This window comes from Pipra filicauda, unplaced genomic scaffold (assembly GCF_003945595.2).
Source record: "Pipra filicauda isolate LSUMZ 115617 unplaced genomic scaffold, ASM394559v2 scaffold112_size3218982_pilon, whole genome shotgun sequence".
In the NCBI taxonomy this organism is placed as follows: domain Eukaryota; kingdom Metazoa; phylum Chordata; class Aves; order Passeriformes; family Pipridae; genus Pipra; species Pipra filicauda.
In genome coordinates, this window is record NW_024103574.1 from 420,279 (window position 1) to 440,448 (window position 20,170).

The following is a 20,170-nucleotide window of genomic DNA, read 5'->3' on the forward strand; positions in this document are numbered from 1 at the left end:
CAACCTGAACCGAGCTATCTCTAATTAGTCCTTAACTTGCAACTTGAGTGTTGTTTTAATGCAAAGGGAGACTGGTTGTGTGCATCTTTGAAAGCTGTGAAAACAGACTTCAGGAGCCCCACAGTCTTCACAGGGATCATCAGAGGGCTGGGATCTGTAAGTGGTAGAGGCTTGCATCTTAAATCTAAAGTTGGTAAATATTCATTTATATGATGAATCTACTTTACAAGGAGACTTGACACTGTGACTTTCAAGTTTCATGTTTGTTCTCATTTTGAATAGATTATTAGGTGAGAATTAGTTAAAAGTGAAGACTTAAGTGAGAGGAAAGCAGATTGTTAATTTTCGTTTTACTAATAACAGATTTAAGGTAAAGCTGTTCAAGTGCAGTTTTACAGAGAAACAAAGGCAAAACATTAAGGAGAGGATCAACAACAAAACACACAGATGAGAAATAATGCAGATTTTTTTTCTTTTTTAACATATGGTATTTTCTGTCCTACCTTTAAGTAGTGAGGATGCAGTAAGAGACTTGAAGTGGCTTTGAAGTGAAGAGTGAATTAGCAGCAGAGGAAATTAAACTTCTCCTTACATGAAATCTGTATGTAGACTCAGCAAAGATTGCAATTTAGGAGGAAATTACCCAGAAAACTTGGAAGTAAAATGTATTAAATCTCCAAAAGTAGTTATCAGAAGCTTTTACAGAAGAAATATGAAATGGCAGATAAGAAATCTCCCTATGAGATCTCTTAAATAACAACTTGTAAGTTACTAGTCCACTGTGTTTTCTGATAATTGAGGATTTCAGGAACTTTATTCTTCACGCTAGTTTTAATTCGAGAAAAATTATTACAATTGGAAAAAAGATTGTACTGTTCGTACTGGGTAAATACTATCTTCCAGGACACCAATTAATGTCATTTGTCCATAGAGAAGGTATTCTCTCAGTTGTTAGGGTAGAGGGAATAAAAATTTCTAAAAGAATTATTAAAGTGGAAATTAATTTATTGACTTCTACCAAAAGGTTGGAAGAGAAGCCATTGGGACTGTAGGGAAGATAACTAAAAGGACAGTTGTGTTGGAAATAGTTGAGTGCTAGGAAATAGTCCAGTGACCTTATTTTCAGTTTGCTAACAGTTCATTTTGCAGAAGCTGACATATGAACCAGTGATTAATAGACTGGTTAAGAAAAGTTAAGGAGTTTGACTGTAATTTAATTGATAAAACTTTAATTTCATTAAATTAATCCAACAAGATGGAGATCCAAACACAGTAATATTGTCAAACAAAAAAAGCTTTATCCTTCTCATAGATCACAGCTGTTCGATAACCTATCTGCCTATATATCCAGATATCCCTGAATTCTGGTAATGTTTCCCGAGCAAAAATCATTCAGCTTTACGACTAAGAAAAAGGCTTATTTCGTCTGTTCTTAATTTTGACATAAATAGTGTCTTTAGTGTTCACACTAGAATAGATGAGGATCTACTCAATAGCTGTATCCAGACAATGCTCATTAGTACTGAATATTATTATCCAAGTTTGTTTTTAAAACACTTAGATTTAAAAGGAGGAGCATAAAAAAGCTTAGTGTAAAACTGCATTTTTTTATTGACTCGAGACATTCCAGAAGAAATAAATCTCCTTTGAAATAAAAATAGACCTGGCTGCAAACCTGCCTGTTTGACCACTCCCGGAAGTGATTCATGTGAATTAGGACATGAGTAGGAGTCACTGGGCTTTCGGGAGGCTTTTCATGTTAAGGCGCATTTGCGGTGCTTGTTGCAAAGTAGCTCTGGACAGGAGGGTCGGTCTTGATTCTTAAGTGTGATGTTCCAGTTCTGTTTAGTGTATAACTTAATAGAATAGAGTGTAAGGTGGGTTGGGGGGGAGTGGTTTGGGTTTTCTCTTCCTGTTTTTTTTCTACACACGTTACATTTTACCTTTAATTCGCAGATTGTCCCAGCACTCCTGATACTCCAAATAGCGACCCTCGGTTTTCTACTAACAACAGATTGATGGCCTTAAAGAAGCAGTTGGATATAGAACTGAAGGTAAAACAGGGAGCAGAAAATATGATACAGATGTACTCAAATGGCTCTTCAAAGGTAAGAATTTGGAATGCTTGAAGAACATGAAATAACTGGATTTTCATACTGCTGTAGTGTGACTGTACAATGTATAAACATTATGCAAATTCAGTATTTTTTGTTTGGGGTACATTTCTGTTAAATAGTTACATCAGAGCTGCTACAAATTACCATTTTCTGTTGTGGTTTGATACCCACTGAAGTGATTGTTTTATCAGTTTGTGCACATGCAGTTCAACCTAAATAACAAATCCGGCTTACTAAATTTAGTACATCTAGTAATCTTTGATCATGTGTGATTCCCTTAGCAGCAAAGCTTGGTATAACACTGGCTGGAGTCTGATGCTTTTCCTAGCTCTGCTCAAAAAAAAAAACTCAGTTAGTTTAAAATTGTAATGTGCACAATAAATACAAAAAAGACAGCATTGCAAAGTATGCTTCTGAAATGGTCATCTAGTTGTAGTTAGCAGTAAAAAGATTTTTTAATGGAAGTGTGGTAATCTAGAGGTAGCATCTGATAGTGAAATTAAAAATAATCCACACTTATTCCTATATCTGAATTTTAAATTCTTGCGCTCGCTCACTCTTGATAGCACCAGAATTTTTCCAAGGAGGTGGAGGGAAAGTGTCTGCTAACCTCTAAATGGGTTTGACATATTACATATTCCTTACTATGTAATAAAATTCATCATACCCTAGGAATCCCCTAACTCTAGTGAAAGACAAGCCAAACCTTTTAAATGAAAGAAAACAAACCAAAACAAAAACATTGACAAAAAAAGCCGCAGAAACCAACAAAAAAGGGGCTGCAACACATATTTTATTAGAGAGTCATAGTTCTCAAATGAGAAAAAAGGGAGGGGAAGATCCTCTACTTATCTGCCCCTTTACCTTTCATTTGTTACTCATTAGCTGTTCTTTTCATTTACTAAGTCATTAAGGAGATGAATTTCCAAACTAAGGCGAAACACAAGAATAAATCTCACAAGTAGTATGTAGTAGCTTGGTTATATGTTTTTGTGTCCAGACAATAGTAAGTAAAATAGAAATATTTTAAGATCTTAACTGGGGCAACACCTAGCTAGGTCAGTGAACTTACTAAAAAGAAGTGTTTGACTTGAAGAGTAGGCATCTGTGAATTATGTTAGAACTGATTCTAATCTGAGTGTTGGAAAGGGAACAACTTTCACTTTTCTGAGTGAATTTGTGCTAAGGGTTGGTGGAGAGGCAGATCACTTCGTATCTGCCTACTGTATGACTTCCTTATACCTTGAAAAAATGGCAGTGAATGCTGCTTTCTCCCAGAAAAATGAGTTTAGACGAGATGGACATAGGTGCCATCAAGTTCCTTCTGTCCCAGGTAGCCTTATCTGAAAGTGACCTCTAACATACTAGCTTGGGGCAAATGGAAGAAATACCTGGAGTGCACATTATGACTAAGGGCCTAGGAATGCTGTCCATGCACCACAGTCCCTCAGCTCCTGGAAAACCTTGGAGTCTACATCCTCTCAGGCCATATACTTAACATCAGGTACACTTAAAACTAATGATCTGCTGACCCAAATGGATCAAAAGACATACATGAATTAAGTTTCTAATAAACCCTCGGTAAGTAACCTTATAACAGGCTGGAAAAACTTAACTAAACACTTGGGCTGTAATATTGTTAGCAGGCTTGGATCAGACTAGGTAGAGAGGATGAATTCTGCCTTGCTTTATGATTGAGGCATGTAATTAAAATTTATGATTGAATCTTGAATTTGCAATTGGTAAATGCTTAAGTCAGCCTACCAAATTGGGGTTATATAGTATCTGGGCTGGAGAGAGCAAGCTGGAAAGCACAAAAGCATTGCCAGCCACTTCAGCAAACAGGATGGAAATGGTGCGTATTCATTCTCTCATTTTTGTAATGCTCAGTAGTGAGTTAGTGTGGCAGGTTTGAACCATAGACTTGAGCATGCTGATAATGTTTTAAAAAGCAGAGCTTGAAAAGAACCCAGTGTCTGGATGAGGTGGGCAAAGGGGGCAGAAAATTACAAGTTTGAATACAACCCCAGTAATCCAGTAGTTCTTTAAAAAGTAGTTGCAGGACCCTCTTTAAACATATTAAACTAATTTGTGACCTTTTATTCAAGTGTACAATATGATCTAATTTCAAATCTGTTGTATTATTTTCAGACCTAAATTTAATCGAGGGAGGTCATAATTTATTTTCTAAAAATGAAAAAGCAGTCTGTTAATAAACCCATCATCTCATGGGAAGCTTTTCCCTTTGTACTTACTCTACTTGCTTCAGTAACATTCAGCTCAACCTATTTGTACTTAAACATTTCTGAGATAAGTCATCTTTTCTTGGATATATGTGGGTTCCCTGAGATCCCCTGACAGCTTTGCAGATCAGCTTCACAGGCACTGTCAGTTCTATACTCAGAAGATGCATTGAAATACTTTGTATTCAGCCTCCAACACTGAAAGAGCTGCTCAGTGTTACACATACATTTTGATTCTGAAGATGAGATCTTCTGTCTCTTGAAAACTTAAGGATATCTCTATAATCCTGAATTGCCTCCGTTCTACACGTTGAAGGGTCAATGTGGCCCCTGAGCAAGCAAATCCATCGCAGTAAGAGGCTATGAGGGATAATCAAGAGGAGCAAGATGAAAAATGAGATAAAAGTAAAGACACAGACAAAGAAACACTGAGTATTTATACATCAGAATGATGTGTGGATAAGGTTTAATACAGGATTCCAGACTTGCTTGTAATCTGTTGCTTAAATCCTATGCTCTGCTAAAGAGAGTGGTTATTTCAAAAGTTCACATTTGTACTTGAGAAGGCACCGATTTAGGAAATTCCGTGTGATCATTAGCTCATTGGATAGCTAACATGGAATCTTAAAATATGAAAACTAGTGGTATCTCTCTGAAATGTTGATCCATACTAAAATTTAAAAGCAAGAGTTCTGAGCTTATGGTATGCAGAGGGGGCACAATTTCTTCCCATGCAACCAAAGTCTTTTTATGTGTAGATCTTGGTCTATCTACCCTGCAGAACATAGGGCAGCATTAAAATATCTGAGTGAGTAATATGTCAGGTGCAAGGTCACAGAGGAGCTCTATGAAGGTAAATTTCTCAGCATACAAATTTTTCTCACCATATGCTTCATGGTGCCAGTATTTCTAGCTCTGGATATGTGCTTCACTGCAGTTCTTTGTCTTGGTTGTGGCAAGGGGAAGAATTTAATTTCTTTAACTTCTTAAATAATTGATAACTTCATTATAAAATTAAAAATACAAGTATAAACCATGTCCATGGGAAAGTAACTTATTAATGAGGTTATTGAGTGACTACAAAATGAGTTAACCAAAATACCCTTTGGGCTATAACAAGGGTGATACTCATCTGCACTGACTGCTATTAATTACTGTGATTGATTGGTAGTGCACGGACAGGACAAATAGAGTGCCTTAAATTTTCTTACTTTTTTTTTTTTTCTTACTGCAAGTCAGATCACCTTTAAGTTATCTGGTAATTTCCAGAGTGTACAGGGAGAACCACATGGCAGCCCATAGGAGTTCATGCAAGTTCATTTTCAGGAATGTTCTCTTCTAAACGGCTTCTTGTGATACTGCTTTTGAAAACAAAAATTGGTTATCTTAGTTTATTTAGATAAAAAAGTACTGTACTCAAGCTACTGATGAAATAGGTAATGAAGTAGCCATGGTTTGTTATGTATTTACTAATGCAAAAAATCTTCAGCTCTGATTTGTTCAGGAAAATGTACTGCAGACTTATTTATAATGTGCTACATAAGCAACTTCATCTTTCTAGTTTCAATATTGAAGATCAGCTCAGATGAACTAGCACGATTACTTTTATATGGGCTTAGTCTAGCAAATTTGTCTATTACAAGAGTTCTTAGCATACTTGGAAGATTTGAGTCATTCTACATAATGTTGGGGGTATTTTACACTTAATATCTTGTCCTTTCTTTAGTATCAGCTTACAAAACATTAATTTACACATGTTATGTTTCTAGATCATGCCTCCTTAATTCAGCTTGAAGCATATACAGTTTCCATGGGAGTGGCTTACAGTCTTTAATCAACCAGTGCCTCTGTCCTGACTTGATTTCCATTAATATCCTTATGTGCTTAGATGAATTGGTCTGCTATACCAAATGAAATACATCGATTTAGTTCTTGTTCCTAAGTATGTATGTTTTGAAATTTTCAATGTGTTTTGTTCCACGAAGAAGTTTATGATTTAAACTTGTCTGTTTGTTCTAATAGGATCGAAAACTTCTTGCCACAGCTCAGCAGATGCTTCAGGACAGCAAGACAAAAATAGAAGTTATAAGGATGCAGATTCTTCAGGCAGTCCAGACCAATGAATTGGCTTTTGATAATGGTGATGGTGTAGAAAGGAAATATGAATCAATTATGTCAGAATGTCTTGTAGATATGTACCCATATGCACACAGAGATACCATAAATTTCTAGTAGGAATGTTTGACAAAGCTTGCATGAACCAAAAATAATCAGAGACTAGGCAAAACTTTGTGTTGGGGTGCCAAATACATCTGACTTGAAGGAAAATACCTTCAGCTTAATGAATTACAATCGCTTTTCATCATCCTTTTTATGCCTTCTGCAGTCCATTTTTGCTCTGTGGTTTCCTTCCCTCTTCATGCATGCTTTATTTTGTCATAATAGTAATTTTCTTTAAAGCATATTATCCTTTCATGATCCTAAATAAAAAATCTGATGCAGGTACAAAGCCTGCTTGTCACACTTAAGTAGGTTGACCTTATTACTAATGGGAGCACAGATGGAGGAGAATTTTTCTTGTCTTGATGGGTATTTAGGATAGATTTGAGTGCTAAACAACTATTTTTAAAGCAACAAAAAAAGTGTTTTTAAAGCAACCTGATTGAAATGCTCATGCTGCATTTCAGAAATAGTTTTAAATTTGCATTTCCTTGGAAGTCTTCAAAGAATAAAAAAAAATTACCTCTGAGTTCTAATAACTTGATTGTACTAGACACTTGTGGGCATATCGGTACATCTCTAAGTCTTGACATTTATTCATGTGCATTTCTGAAGCTGTATGACAATGTCAGGGCCTGCATGTATCCTAGATAATGAAAAACGTGGGTGTGTGTTTGTTGGTGTGTGAGGTGTCTGATTTTTCTGTGTTTGTTTTTACACACCCAATTTCAACACCTCATTTTAGTACATGGATTATGTATATCATTTGTTTAAAAGAAAAAGGTATTCAAGCTAGAAAGGGCTTTCAAATGCCTTTTTGTGTTTCGACTGCTCTTAGAGCTTTAAACGGAAAGAAATACATCCAGGAAATTTTTCTTTTTGGGAAATCTAAGGACTGTAAGATGTGGACATTAGAATGGTTTACCCAAACCATTTGGGGAAGGCAGTGTGTGGGATCTCTTACATTCTCTGTGCTGACAGAAGCCAGATTCCATGGGATTTCATGTGAGGCAGGGGGATTATCAGAAGCTGAGCAGGGATCTACTTGGCTACAGAGTAGTTTAAAAAATAAGTCCTCACAGTGTAATTCAGAAGTGTTGAAGTCTCAAAACCTCCTTGCCAGTTGAATATTTGGGAGATTTGGTTCTTGTCCCTTAACTCCCCTGAAGACATGTTCTTTTTCATGCGTCCTCTAGCAATTATAGCTCTTCAAGCAGTAGGATCTGTTTATTGAATTGAGGCCCTGATCAGTTATTTCTTCATTCAAATGCAGATGCTTAAAATGTTACTGTTGCTTTTATGACATACTTGGGGCTTCTCTTTGGACTACCAAATACGCATCTCTCTCTTTTATTTCTTTTTCTTCTCCGCTCTGTTTACATGGGGGAGGGGTTAATATTCAGGAAATTAAACCTGGGTGTTATCTTCATTGAAGTTTGTTTGTCTGTATCTCTTTGCAGCAAAACCTGTGATAAGCCCTCTTGAACTGCGAATGGAAGAATTACGGCATCATTTTAGGATAGAGTATGCTGTAGCAGAAGGTGCAAAAAATGTGATGAAATTACTTGGATCTGGGAAAGTTACCGACAGAAAGGCACTTTCAGAAGTAATTTATGTCATTACAATTTCTGATAGTTTGCTTTAAAGGTTCTTTCAAGAAAAAAAATTGAAATATTTCAAATTTTTGTCTTATTTTAAAAAGGCGCAAGCAAGGTTTAATGAATCAAGCCAGAAGCTGGACCTCTTGAAGTATTCACTGGAACAGAGATTGAATGAGCTTCCTAAAAACCATCCCAAAAGCAGTATTATTATAGAGGAGCTTTCATTAGTCTCTTCACCCACATTAAGTCCTCGTCAGAGTGTGATATCTACTCAAAACCAGTACAGTACACTGTCCAAACCAGCAGCTTTAACAGGTATGATTTATGGAGCTTTTTTCTTTTTTTAATCTTAATTAATGGCTTAAAGCAAGTCTTTAATGCCAACTGTATTTCTTTCTGGACATACTTAATTGTTGTTCTTTTCCTAGACAGAGGCATTTAGAATTTCCAAGTGTCTATGCACTGCAAAAAAATGCAGATAAGTTTCTATGATTTATTTGTTGACCTATTTATAATCCTGTTGAAAAAGTGAAGTTCTGGCCTTAAATTAGCTCACTGTGGAATGATATTGCTCGCATTTACCTAATGCCTTTTGTCTTTAGATTACCAAGCACTTTAAAAGGTGCATAAGTATCATTATCCCCATTTTACAGATGGGGAAACTAAGTTGCAGAAGGGTTAAGTGAATTGCCCTGGTCATACAACAAGTAGGTGGCAGAGCTGGAAATAGGCATCCAGCTTTTCTAACACAGTTCCTGTTTTACCCACTGAACTTCACTGGATTTCTGGAAGGTGAGATTTATGCAACCAAAACATGCATTATATTTGTATTCCAAAGAAGGAGATCCTAACAAACATTCATGGAACCCTTGAACACTATTGGTGTTGATTGTTCTCCTGTTGATTAAACATGGAGGCAATTTTTTTAAGAGACTTAGCCTACCTACTGTAAAGGACCAGTACATTTATTTATAAATATAAGACTTAGGAACTTCTCATAGTTGGGTTCACCTGGTTGTCCTTCCTTGGAAGTAAACTTTCAAGAGATGAACCCTACTTCAACAAAGGTCTTGAGCATTTGCCTCACAGTGTTCTTAAAGAAAAACATGCTTTTGACTACTTGGGATATGTTGCTTTATTAAATTTATTTAGTGAGTGGTCATAGAAGAATTGCTAGAACAGATAGGTTTTATTTCATGTTTTTTATCCTCACACATTTTACATGTAACTATTAAGCCTACTATTAACAAAGTAAGTTTATTACAAAAAAATCTGTAATTCAAAGGTTACTCTGGTTATACTTGTATAACTGAAACCAGAATTTAGTTTTGAAGTACTGTGGGGTTATATTTTAAAACAAAAAGAGGAACTCTTCTGCCGAGCTGCAGTGATAATAATAAAATGGAGCAGCTCTGCTTGTCTTCCACTGTGGTTCATCAGGGCCTCAGCTGAGAGTCCTTGTAAAGTTGTGTGGTAGGGGCAACGTTTTTCATCAAATGCAATCTCAAATGATCGGTGACCATGGGCAGGAAGTATCATGCCTTGGGATTAAAACAGCTTTTTTTTTTTCCTTTTCCTGTAATACCATAATCAAGAGTCAGATTCAATAGAGTGACAATTTCTCTTTAAATGTGATTTACTGATACATATGAACAGTTTTTAATAGAAATTGTCAAAACAGAGCTACATGCTTGTGAAGTTCTTAATAGTTTCACTTTCACATTGACTACACAAAGAGCTTTTGTATTGAGCTGGTTTTAAATGAACAGTGTCTTTGTGTTTTGCCTCTAACGCTTTGTGAAAAATAGAGCAGTGCTGCTGTCATACTTCTTAACGTGCATCAACATAACTTTCTGATATAAAGCCATTCCTTATACAGGCTTATAGCTTTTCTGCTTATTAATTTCTTTTTTTTTTCTAAACAGAGTTTGGGAATGAAGTATTCTTTTACCTTTTAACCTGTTTCGGAAGCCAATAGCATCTCTTTGTCTTCATAGCCTAATGCTTAGCTGTCACTTACGGCTGTTAGTTTCCTACAGGTTGGGATTTCTTCTTGGACTGGTTTCTTGGTGTCTGTTCTGTGGGCTATGATGTTGCCAGATCATTTTTAGGTCAAGTCTCACTTAAGTTTCTGTTGCAAAGGAGTACTTTTAAGTTTCATGGTTAAGTACATTTGCTATTAAAAGAAGACTGCATTTCAGCAGTGCATTTCTCACTGACACTGTGATTATGAACTGGCTAATTTCACCATTTCTAGTAGTTAATTTTGTCAGTGTCAGTGGTGTCACAGTTTTACAGATGTTATCTTCTACAGGATGAAGTCAGCCTACGGTTCTTGTAACCATCTGTGGTATTTAGATGTTTTTGTGCTGCTGGAGGAAACTCTTTTCAATTTGAACCGCAGCTTCTATACCTCATTTGGTTAAAGATGTAGAAGACCTGGAAGAGTACCTTCTTGAAGAGTAGCTTCTTGTCTCAGCTTTTATAAATCTAAATTCAGTAAAGTTGGAACAATTCAATGATTTTTAATTACGTACTAACTCAAATTTGACTTTAGCATATAGCAGGCAAATGTGATTTCTGAGTGTATCTTAAACAACTTTGTAGTCTCAAAGTCAGTATGTTATTTTTATTCAATATTAATTAGTTATATAAAACTCATGAAAAATTGTTATTGTTCCATCCACAAGATCTATTGTTTTAATAAGAAATTCAAAATTTGCAGTCTTAAAAAGTGACATTGCTTACAACTTAAACCCTAGTCAGTTAGGTTCTCAAGTGAAGAAAACAAAGATACTTCTGAGACACAGAACAAAAACTTATTTTGTGTTAATTTGGTAAATGGTTGCTCTTTCTAGAAGGTTGAGTCCCACATATTTGACTTTTGATGCATTTATTTTCAGTATATATGTCTGTCTTGGATTTGTCTTTTGATTTCATCTGATATTTCTGTTATACCCTGTGGGGGTCAGAATGTGAACTATTGCCATCAATCAATCATTAGTCATTCACTTGGTTTACTTAATAGCAGAAATCTTTGATAAACTGTTGTCTGTCATCTTCTAGGTACCCTGGAAGTTAGGCTAATGGGCTGCCAAGATATTTTGGAAAACGTCCCTGGTCGATCAAAAGCCACATCAATTACGTTACCTGGTTGGAGTCCAAATGAAGCCAGATCATCTTTCATAAGCAGACCCAGTAAAAGTAAAAGTGGGAGTAGTAGAAACCTTCTGAAAACTGATGACTTGTCCAGTTCAGTATACTCTTACTTCTCTTATTTTTATGGATATCTTTTATTTACGTTTTCATGTGCATGATGTGTTCTGTAATTTAAAGTATTAAATTGATTCAAAGCTTTAAACTTACCTGTTTCTTCACCTGTCAAGCTGTTAATAAAAGCACAACCACACTATTATGCCCATAAGAATCAGTTAAATATGAGATTACATTTTTAAGGGAAACTTACTAGAGATTTTTTTGTTTGTGGAAAATCCTCTTAAAGACTTAAACTGAGTTTGTGTACTTTACTTTCAGATGAAGTCTGTGCTGTACTGAAGCTGGATAACACTGTGGTTGGTCAAACTAGCTGGAAACCAATTTCCAATCAGTCATGGGATCAGAAATTTACACTGGAACTAGACAGGGTAAAAATGTAGCCTGATTTCATTGACATCTGTAGTTGATTTTTTTGATTAATTTGATGTTGCCTTTTATTTTTCCCCTGTTGCTGTCATTTTGTTCAAATTTCATACGTGCAAGTATTCCCATCCTTACCAGAATGAGCTGCCTGGGGTTAAGCCATTGTGCTGGGCCAGCATTCTAGAAATTGTACCTTTTCTGCCTTACAAGTTGATGTAATGTTTTTACCAACATCAAACAATTAGGATTTTTTTAGCCCATGGTAGATGGTTCTTACATTTTAATTTGGATTACCAGATTTTAGTTATTTATCAGTAAACTGTAAAAGCAGATAGATACAGTTTGGTATTTTGGTAAAGCTATGTCATAGAGTTTTTACAGTGCTTCTACAGAAGTGTTCTCGTGTAAAGCTGATCAGTGCTTCAGAAATAACAAATTCAGTCATAGTTCTTTCTTACAACTTTAAATATTACTTGAAGGGCACAAGTACTGAATTGATACCCTTGAAGTAGAATTTATGTTATATAGGTTTAATCAAGCATTTGTTTTTTAGATATCTGATAGTCACAGCATTTTAAGGTACAAGGATTATTTTTTCCATCAGTGTTTAAAATAGACTGAAAATTAAACTATATTTTAGGAGCTTAAATGTTACCTCTAGTATATGTCTAAAACATATGACAAAAAAAAAGCTACCTTCCTGTTTTTGCTTTTTCCCCGACGAGCCCCACCCCTCCAGCCCCAGACCAGACTCCCTCCGTCTAGGAAGGAAGGAAGCAGCTTTAGAGCTGCAGGTAGAGAACTTCAGGTTCTGGTCAGGAGTAGTGCAGAAAAAAAACGAGCAGATGTGGAGCCCTGAAGCCTTGATTGTTCTCAGATTCAGACTAGAACTACTCAAAGCGTAGTAGCTGCTCACACCAGCCTAGTATGTGTCATGGTCTCTGTTTAAGAACTCAGCTTTTTGGTGCCAGAACAGGACCTTGCTCCTGCTGTTCATGACCACATATTTCATGTATTTGAAATGCACAATCCAAACCCCGTCATTTTTCAATCTGTTGCTTCTTCTTATTTCTTTTAAAACCTATCATAGCTATCACAGACAGTAAACTGATGCATCATTATGGAATTAAACTGGTAACATACAATGCTGCTGTTATATTGTATTGCAGGATTCTTCACATTTTGTGACAAGCTTTTGTAACAGGCATGTAAGACAGCCTAAGAATATATAAATCCCACCAGCAAGATACAGCAGTAGTTCTTGTTAGTTTTAAAGTTTTTGGCCCTGCTTCCCGACTGTGTTACAAAACCTGTATGTACTTTTAGAAATACTGTATAAAGTTTTGCATCATTGTGTGTATGCAGGTACTGAATTGTCTGCAGCCACGAAATGAAGTTGATAGTTGTAAATAACATGGAAAACTGCTAAAGCTGAGGTTAAACTTTGTTGTCAGAGCTTGAACTCAAGTGTCTTGAACAAGCAGTATTGTTAGACAGACTCAAAAAGTCTGGTGACTGTTTGTGACTCTCTCCCTTTACTCTCAGGGGAAATTTTACACCTGTACTTTTATTTGTACACTGGTGTTCACATCTGAACTGAATTGAAGTGCCATGGTCATCCTCATGAGAGCTTGTTAGTCTGGCTGGTTAAACCCTGACAGTCCTTTAAAGTAACAGCTCTGCATCTTGGTTGTTGGATCTTACAGTGGTAACTCTTGCAGAACAATTACTAATAAGTAATTTCCTGTGTATATGTTTCCTGTCATAGTCACGTGAATTAGAAATCTCAGTTTACTGGCGTGACTGGAGATCTTTGTGTGCAGTGAAGTTTCTGAGGTTGGAAGATTTCCTGGATAACCAAAGGCATGGCATGTGTCTCTATCTTGAACCCCAGGGCACTCTGTTTGCTGAGGTAAGAATGTTTCTTTGAAGCACTTGAATATACTTGCAAGTATTATGTCGCAGAATAGTTTAAGAAGTTTTCCTTAAACTTTTAAGAATGCATTTGTTCTGAAAATTAAATTGTAACGCACATTATTTGAACTGCAGGTTACATTTTTTAATCCAGTTATTGAAAGAAGACCAAAACTCCAGAGGCAGAAGAAAATTTTTTCGAAACAGCAAGGTGATTGTTTTATATAAACATGTAAAGCTTAGAAATTGTATAGATCTGTGATATTTTTTATACAGTCTTAATGTTTGCCTGCGAATAAAGCTGTTGATAATGAAGGATTTGGCATTGCATTTAGAAATGTTTTGAATTAGAATTCCTTATTGCACATTAGCATTTAATTGTGAATAATTAGGAATTGCTAAATAATATGACAGATTTATTTTGTTCTTGATAAACTATAAATGGATTAATATTGGGGGGGTTTAATTATTATTTGTGGTAATAAGTAAGGAAATTACTTGCACCCTGTTTTCTTTTTTCACAATATCTATAGGCAAAACATTTCTCAGAGCTCCTCAAATGAATATTAACATTGCCACTTGGGGAAGGCTGGTAAGAAGAGCCATTCCAACAGTGAATCACTCTGGCACCTTCAGCCCCCAAGCACCAGTGCCTGCGACCGGGCCGGTGGTGGATGCCCAGCTCGCTGAACTGACCCTGCCAGCTGGGTACGTGATCTCTGCAGGGTTTAAGTGCTCTTAAGTGCAAGAGGTAACAGTGAGATGCTTCTGCCCTGAGGCAGAAGAACATAACGTTTGTTGAGTCTGTTTATTCTGCAAGGCTGCAGATCTTTCCGTGTTTTAATTGTGGAGATCCATTTTATAGCTAGATCCACACACATAAGGTCTGGTTTAGAAGAGATCTACATAGCTTAAAACAGTCTCTGCTGTACACTGAGGAGTTATTTATTTTCTTGTCAGTGACTCTCCTGTAGCCAAATTGGACTTTGAACTTGAGCCTGAGCCTCCACCTGCTCCACCCCGTGCATCTTCCCTTGGGGAAATATGTGAATCTTCCTCTGAGATAAAGGCTCCTGATGTGCCTTCTCAGGCAAGTAACTTTTAAGAATCTTTATGATGGATTTCTTCCCTTACATATCAGCCTATGCTCCCTTAACTTCCACATACAGAACTGTCTCAACAGAATGCTCTGACTGCTCTTGGTGGCAAACTGTTTCCATGGTTGGTGTATTTAACTCTCCAAGTCATTGGTTCCACCACGGGAAAAAAACAAAAGTCCAAAATCATTGGAATATTAAGGATAAAATGGTTGTATTGAGAAAGAGCAGAATGACTGGAGCAGTAGGTTTCATCAGTCTGTTAAAAGCTTGTTTGTCTGTATCATCTGAAAGGTTGCCATTTTAGCCTAGGTAATGAGTGTATTAAGAATTTTACACACTTTATAGTAAAATTTCTATATTCATTTGCCTTCACAATCAGTTTTAAATTTTCTGATCTCTTGTTCTTCACAGGATGAAGTAACAACTTGTGATTTTGAAAATGGCAGAAATAGTATTGTTCCAAAACTCCAACCTGAAATAATTTGTGAGCCTGATGCTCCCCATACAGACATGAAATACACCAACACCAGAGAACCTGAGGATAGAAGGTGAGACAGCAATGGGTTTGCTGTTGATCTGAATAATATTTCTTAAAGTTAATAAACGAGAAAGTTTGTGATTTTTTTTTTTTGTATTTACATAGATCACAACAAAGATTTCAGTTCAGTCTGAAGGATTTCAGATGTTGTGCTGTACTGGGCAGAGGACATTTTGGAAAGGTAAATGTCAAAAGGCTGTATCAAGTGTCAAGTCAATATCAAAAACTAAATGCAGCTCTTAAATTTCTCTCTTCTGTTTTAGGTGCTGTTGGCAGAGTACAAAAACACAAACGAGATGTTTGCTATTAAAGCCTTAAAGAAAGGAGATATTGTTGCTCGTGATGAAGTAGACAGGTCAGTTTGTGAAATGTGACACGTGAATTCCATAATTTGTTTTCTTTCTGCATGCAGCTCTTCCTGCTGTAAGCTCTACCAAGCAGTACTTGAATTGAGTGGATGAGCAAAAGAAGTTGTCATTTCCCTGTGTAGTTGGCTGCTGCAGACATGTAGTCTTGTTCTGGAACAAGGGGAGAGCAGGGTAACCCAGGAATGCTGCTTTGTTTTAGTGTCCTCACCATGTCTGTACTACAGCTCTGACTTAAAGCTGGACCTGGTTTTGATTTCAGGTTCTCTTGCAATTATTTAGTCTAATTACTGGTTCTGTAGATTTCCACCATGTTTCAGGACAACAGTGACTGTTTACTTGCAAAACCCCTGTGTTGCTTTTCTCAGCCTGTAAAATACTGTCATACTTTGTCCATCATATTTTTCCCTGTGTATACTCCACTGTTGGGAGTGGAGTTTCAATCTTTTTGACCCAAAACTGAAATTATTTTTTTTTTAATTTACTTGGAAGTGAAGAGGCCTTTACAAAACTGTTTTTAATTTTAGTGCAAGGTGTTTTTACAACTGTTTAAGGGTGAGTATATTCATTTGCAGGAAGAAAGATGACTGTATTAACAATAAGCTAAAAATTAACCAGTTAGCTTAAGGAGAAATAATCAGGAATTACTATTGATAGATATTTATAATGTTGCCACTGGTTTTCTACTTTATGTATTATATACTATTAAAATGGATTGAAGTGAATGTCATGATATCAATGCATAGTTAATGTGATCTGAGTATTTGGAAGGAAAATTATCAGGGCACAATTTTCATGGACTACTAGGTTTCCTCTTTTCATTTGGGGAAGCTAAATGTAACTTCACAGAAATCAACTTAATATGTGTGCAAGTATTAAAATCTCTCTTGGAATAAAAAAATGTTCTTACCTTCTCCTGAGGAACAGAGGAAAAAACATAAGGTGTAAAGTACCAGTAGTTTCTGAGAATCAAAAGCATTCAGCTTTAAATTGTTCCTGATTTTCTGTTTGCAGCTTGATGTGTGAAAAGCGAATATTTGAAACTGTGAATAGTGTAAGACATCCCTTCTTGGTGAACCTTTTTGCTTGTTTCCAAACCAAAGATCACGTTTGCTTTGTAATGGAATATGCTGCTGGCGGGGACCTGATGATGCACATTCATACTGATGTCTTCTCTGAACCACGAGCAGTGTGAGTATCACCCCCCTTCTGTGGCACCACGGGAAGGGCACTTTGTTCACTGGGTAGGAACTGAGGTCTTTATCACCACATGCCTCCATATTATGTCACTTCAGCCAATGCTGCTTAAGTTTTTAAGAGGGTTAGAGATTCTAACTGATTTTGTTAGAAAATGACATGCAGATTTAATGTACCTGAATCTGCATTGAATTCAAAATGTATATACAAATGTTTAATTTTTATAATTTGGGTTTTTTAAGATTACATAACAAAGCTGAACAAGAAGTAAAATAGCAGACAAAGCTAAAAAAGGAGAGAATAAGCCTGTTTAGAAAACCTTCAATGCTTCTGGCAATGGGCACTACAGAAAATTTATCCTCCAGGCCAAGCAAATATACTACAGTTCAAAGGCTGCACTTTTGCCATCTGGCTTTAAAACTCTGACCTCGTATAAAAGTAATCTGTACCCAAAAACAACAGTGGGTAATCTTCAAAGGATGGCTCATAAAAAAAATCAGTAGTAATGGACTTCACCTTCTGAAAAGAAAGACTAAATTCCATTGAAATTTTAACTTTAATTTTTTTGACAGATTTTATGCTGCATGTGTGGTTCTTGGACTTCAGTATTTACATGAGCACAAAATAGTATATAGGTAAGTAGTCACTGGCCCATTTGCAACAGAGGAATGTCAGCTATTCTCAATAGTACTGAAGAAACATCAAGTGATGCAATTTTGTTCTCAAATGTTCATTTAGAGATTTGAAGTTGGATAACTTATTGCTGGACACAGAAGGCTTTGTGAAAATTGCTGACTTTGGTCTTTGCAAAGAAGGTAATGGCAGTTAAATTTTCCTTCTAGGGGAATTCCATAGTCTGTCCTGCTCTTGACTGTTCCTTGAAAGTTTTGGACTGCCAGATGTGTTTAGTGTCTATTTACCATGTGTCATTTGAAGGGAAAAAAATACATCTCTGTGTCAGTGTGGAGATAGAAGGAAGTTCCTTAGTGGGGAAGTATTGGGAGCACCTGAGCATTGCCCTATTCTTTTTATATATTTTTTGTCAGTTTTGAGCATCACCTGTTCTGATTCTTACTTGAAAGCATCTCTGCTTTATTAAGAAGGCACACTGCTGCGTTTTACAAGTTAGAAGAAAAAGCATTAGGTTGTTTTTCTAATTCTAAACATGTTGACACTGTACAATGAAATCAAGTGCCATTATAATCCATCCCGAGCTCTTACTTTTTTACAAATTCATTATCTATTTTTCTAGCTCTGAAATAGTTGCAACTCGAAGCATACGGAAATGATGTGCAAAGTATACTATAGATAAAATTGAGAAATTATCCCAAAAGGGAAGCCTAGAAAGTTACTTTCAAGCATCTCACTACTGACCTTTTAAATAACACATAAAATAGAGGTAGAAATTACAGTGTCTTTCTCAAACCCCATTTCAGGGGGAAAAGATCTGGCAAGGTCCATTTTCTTCTCCAGTTTGTATGGCCTGCCTTCCATATCTTTTCCTTTTGGGTAGCCTAAGAGGGAATTGGGTAAATTCAGTAGGTGTTCAAACATGACTGCTGTCTTCAGTCTCCTAGGGCGAGTCCTGTGACTCTAGGTACAAAAGTTCTGTAAATGACAAAAGGAAATGAGAAGGAAAGCTCTGTGCTTCACTGACTGCTACAATAAATGGGTTTTTTGAGTTTTCTGCAGCACCTCCCCTTGTAGTGTCACCTTGTGGTGCTGATGTCCCAGACTGTGCCCCCCTGGCACATACACAGGGCTTATTTTGCTCAGAGTTGTTTCACTACACTTGATGTTTTACTTTACTATATGTAGTTTGCCACTACAGAAGCACCCAGAGCAGGCATGTTTGACTAAACCAGCGTGCTGCATTTGCTTCTACTACCTGGCAGTACCTTCTGCTTCTGCTTACAGAGCCTAAGATTGTCTGTGTCTTTCCACACAAAGGTAACTGGGCAACAGAGCTGTAACTGGAAGCTGAATTTGGCTCACTGCATATAGTTAGGGATAGAGAAACTTAGAAAGAAGCACATGGGCCAAAGGCATGGGAAGGTAGAATGGGGGAATGTTTTACCTCATTGGCCTGAGCCTTCAGGACACAGCCCCAGGATCTACAGTGTCTGCTGAAGTTGCTCTGGAGAGAGGTTCTGCTTGGAGGAATAGGTTGTGGAGTGGCAGAAAATACTGCTCACTTTTCATTATCTGTAACTTTTCAGGAATGGGATTTGGAGACAGAACAAGCACATTCTGTGGCACACCGGAATTTCTGGCTCCTGAGGTGCTGACAGAAACTTCCTATACAAGAGCTGTAGACTGGTGGGGTCTTGGTGTTCTTATCTATGAGATGCTAGTGGGTGAGGTAAGTTCTAGTAAGGTACAGTGGAGTCATAAAACTAAGAACTGTTTAAAAGGTTACAAAACTCAAGATATCAGCCTGTCAACATTGAATATGCCCTGCATTTTTGTTTTATTTTTAATTACATCATTATGTCTTAAATCAAATTACAGTAATGGCACATAACCATCCGTGTCTCTAAGCAAGAACGTAGTACATCTATGCATCTAGTTTTGGGGACCTCAGTTTCCAGGACATACCTGTTATCATCAAATTTGGATGTGTACAGTGGTACTGCTTTCAAATGCTTTTGGGAAAAATAAACTTCTTCACTTCCATTCAAGGTACAGGAGTTAACTTTAACACATAAAACTGGATAGCAGTGAAAGATTGTGCCAAACACACTAAAATAGGAAGTCCCAGTTCCACATAAATAGGCTGGTATGAATAAATCACTGTTGAGAAGTTATTTACCATTGCAGATACTGCTCTACCTTCTGGTCCGTTATGTTACAGTATTTCCCAGATGGCACAGTGAGAGCTCACGTGCTAAAAACTGGAGAAAAACTCATCATTTTGTTCTCTTTCAAAAAATATGACCATTCAACTTACTTTCACTTCCTTTCAGGTAAAAAAAGGACACAAAGCTTGTACAGCGTCACCTACATCTGTCTGGCCACTTCAAAATAGTTTGAAAACCCTTGAGCTGTAACATGTCAAAGATATTACAAAAACAAATTGGTCTTGATCATGCTACTTGTGAATGGCAGCTTTCCCAAAGAAGAGCTGATACTTTCCACATTCCCCATACACCCTGTGTCAGACTTCAAAAAAGACCACGGTTTTAGGTGTTCCTACTTCTAAAAGCACATTTTTAAAGCACAGTCCTTCAGTAAGA

The 20,170-nt window shown here is 36.7% G+C and overlaps 1 protein-coding gene across 1 annotated transcript in view; it reads left to right on the forward strand.

The window, feature by feature from the left end:
* Window positions 1-20,170, forward strand: part of PKN2 (protein kinase N2) — a 55,059-nt gene that overhangs the window by 30,484 nt on the left and 4,405 nt on the right. The window contains exons 3-19 of the mRNA XM_027713073.2: window positions 1,957-2,108; window positions 6,383-6,500; window positions 8,041-8,186; window positions 8,283-8,496; window positions 11,248-11,433; window positions 11,716-11,825; window positions 13,589-13,732; window positions 13,870-13,945; window positions 14,268-14,442; window positions 14,695-14,824; window positions 15,246-15,382; window positions 15,478-15,553; window positions 15,636-15,727; window positions 16,752-16,928; window positions 17,507-17,569; window positions 17,673-17,749; window positions 19,154-19,296. Coding sequence (XP_027568874.1) covers window positions 1,957-2,108; window positions 6,383-6,500; window positions 8,041-8,186; window positions 8,283-8,496; window positions 11,248-11,433; window positions 11,716-11,825; window positions 13,589-13,732; window positions 13,870-13,945; window positions 14,268-14,442; window positions 14,695-14,824; window positions 15,246-15,382; window positions 15,478-15,553; window positions 15,636-15,727; window positions 16,752-16,928; window positions 17,507-17,569; window positions 17,673-17,749; window positions 19,154-19,296 — 2,216 coding nt within the window. The remainder of the gene's footprint in view (window positions 1-1,956; window positions 2,109-6,382; window positions 6,501-8,040; window positions 8,187-8,282; window positions 8,497-11,247; window positions 11,434-11,715; window positions 11,826-13,588; window positions 13,733-13,869; window positions 13,946-14,267; window positions 14,443-14,694; window positions 14,825-15,245; window positions 15,383-15,477; window positions 15,554-15,635; window positions 15,728-16,751; window positions 16,929-17,506; window positions 17,570-17,672; window positions 17,750-19,153; window positions 19,297-20,170) is intronic.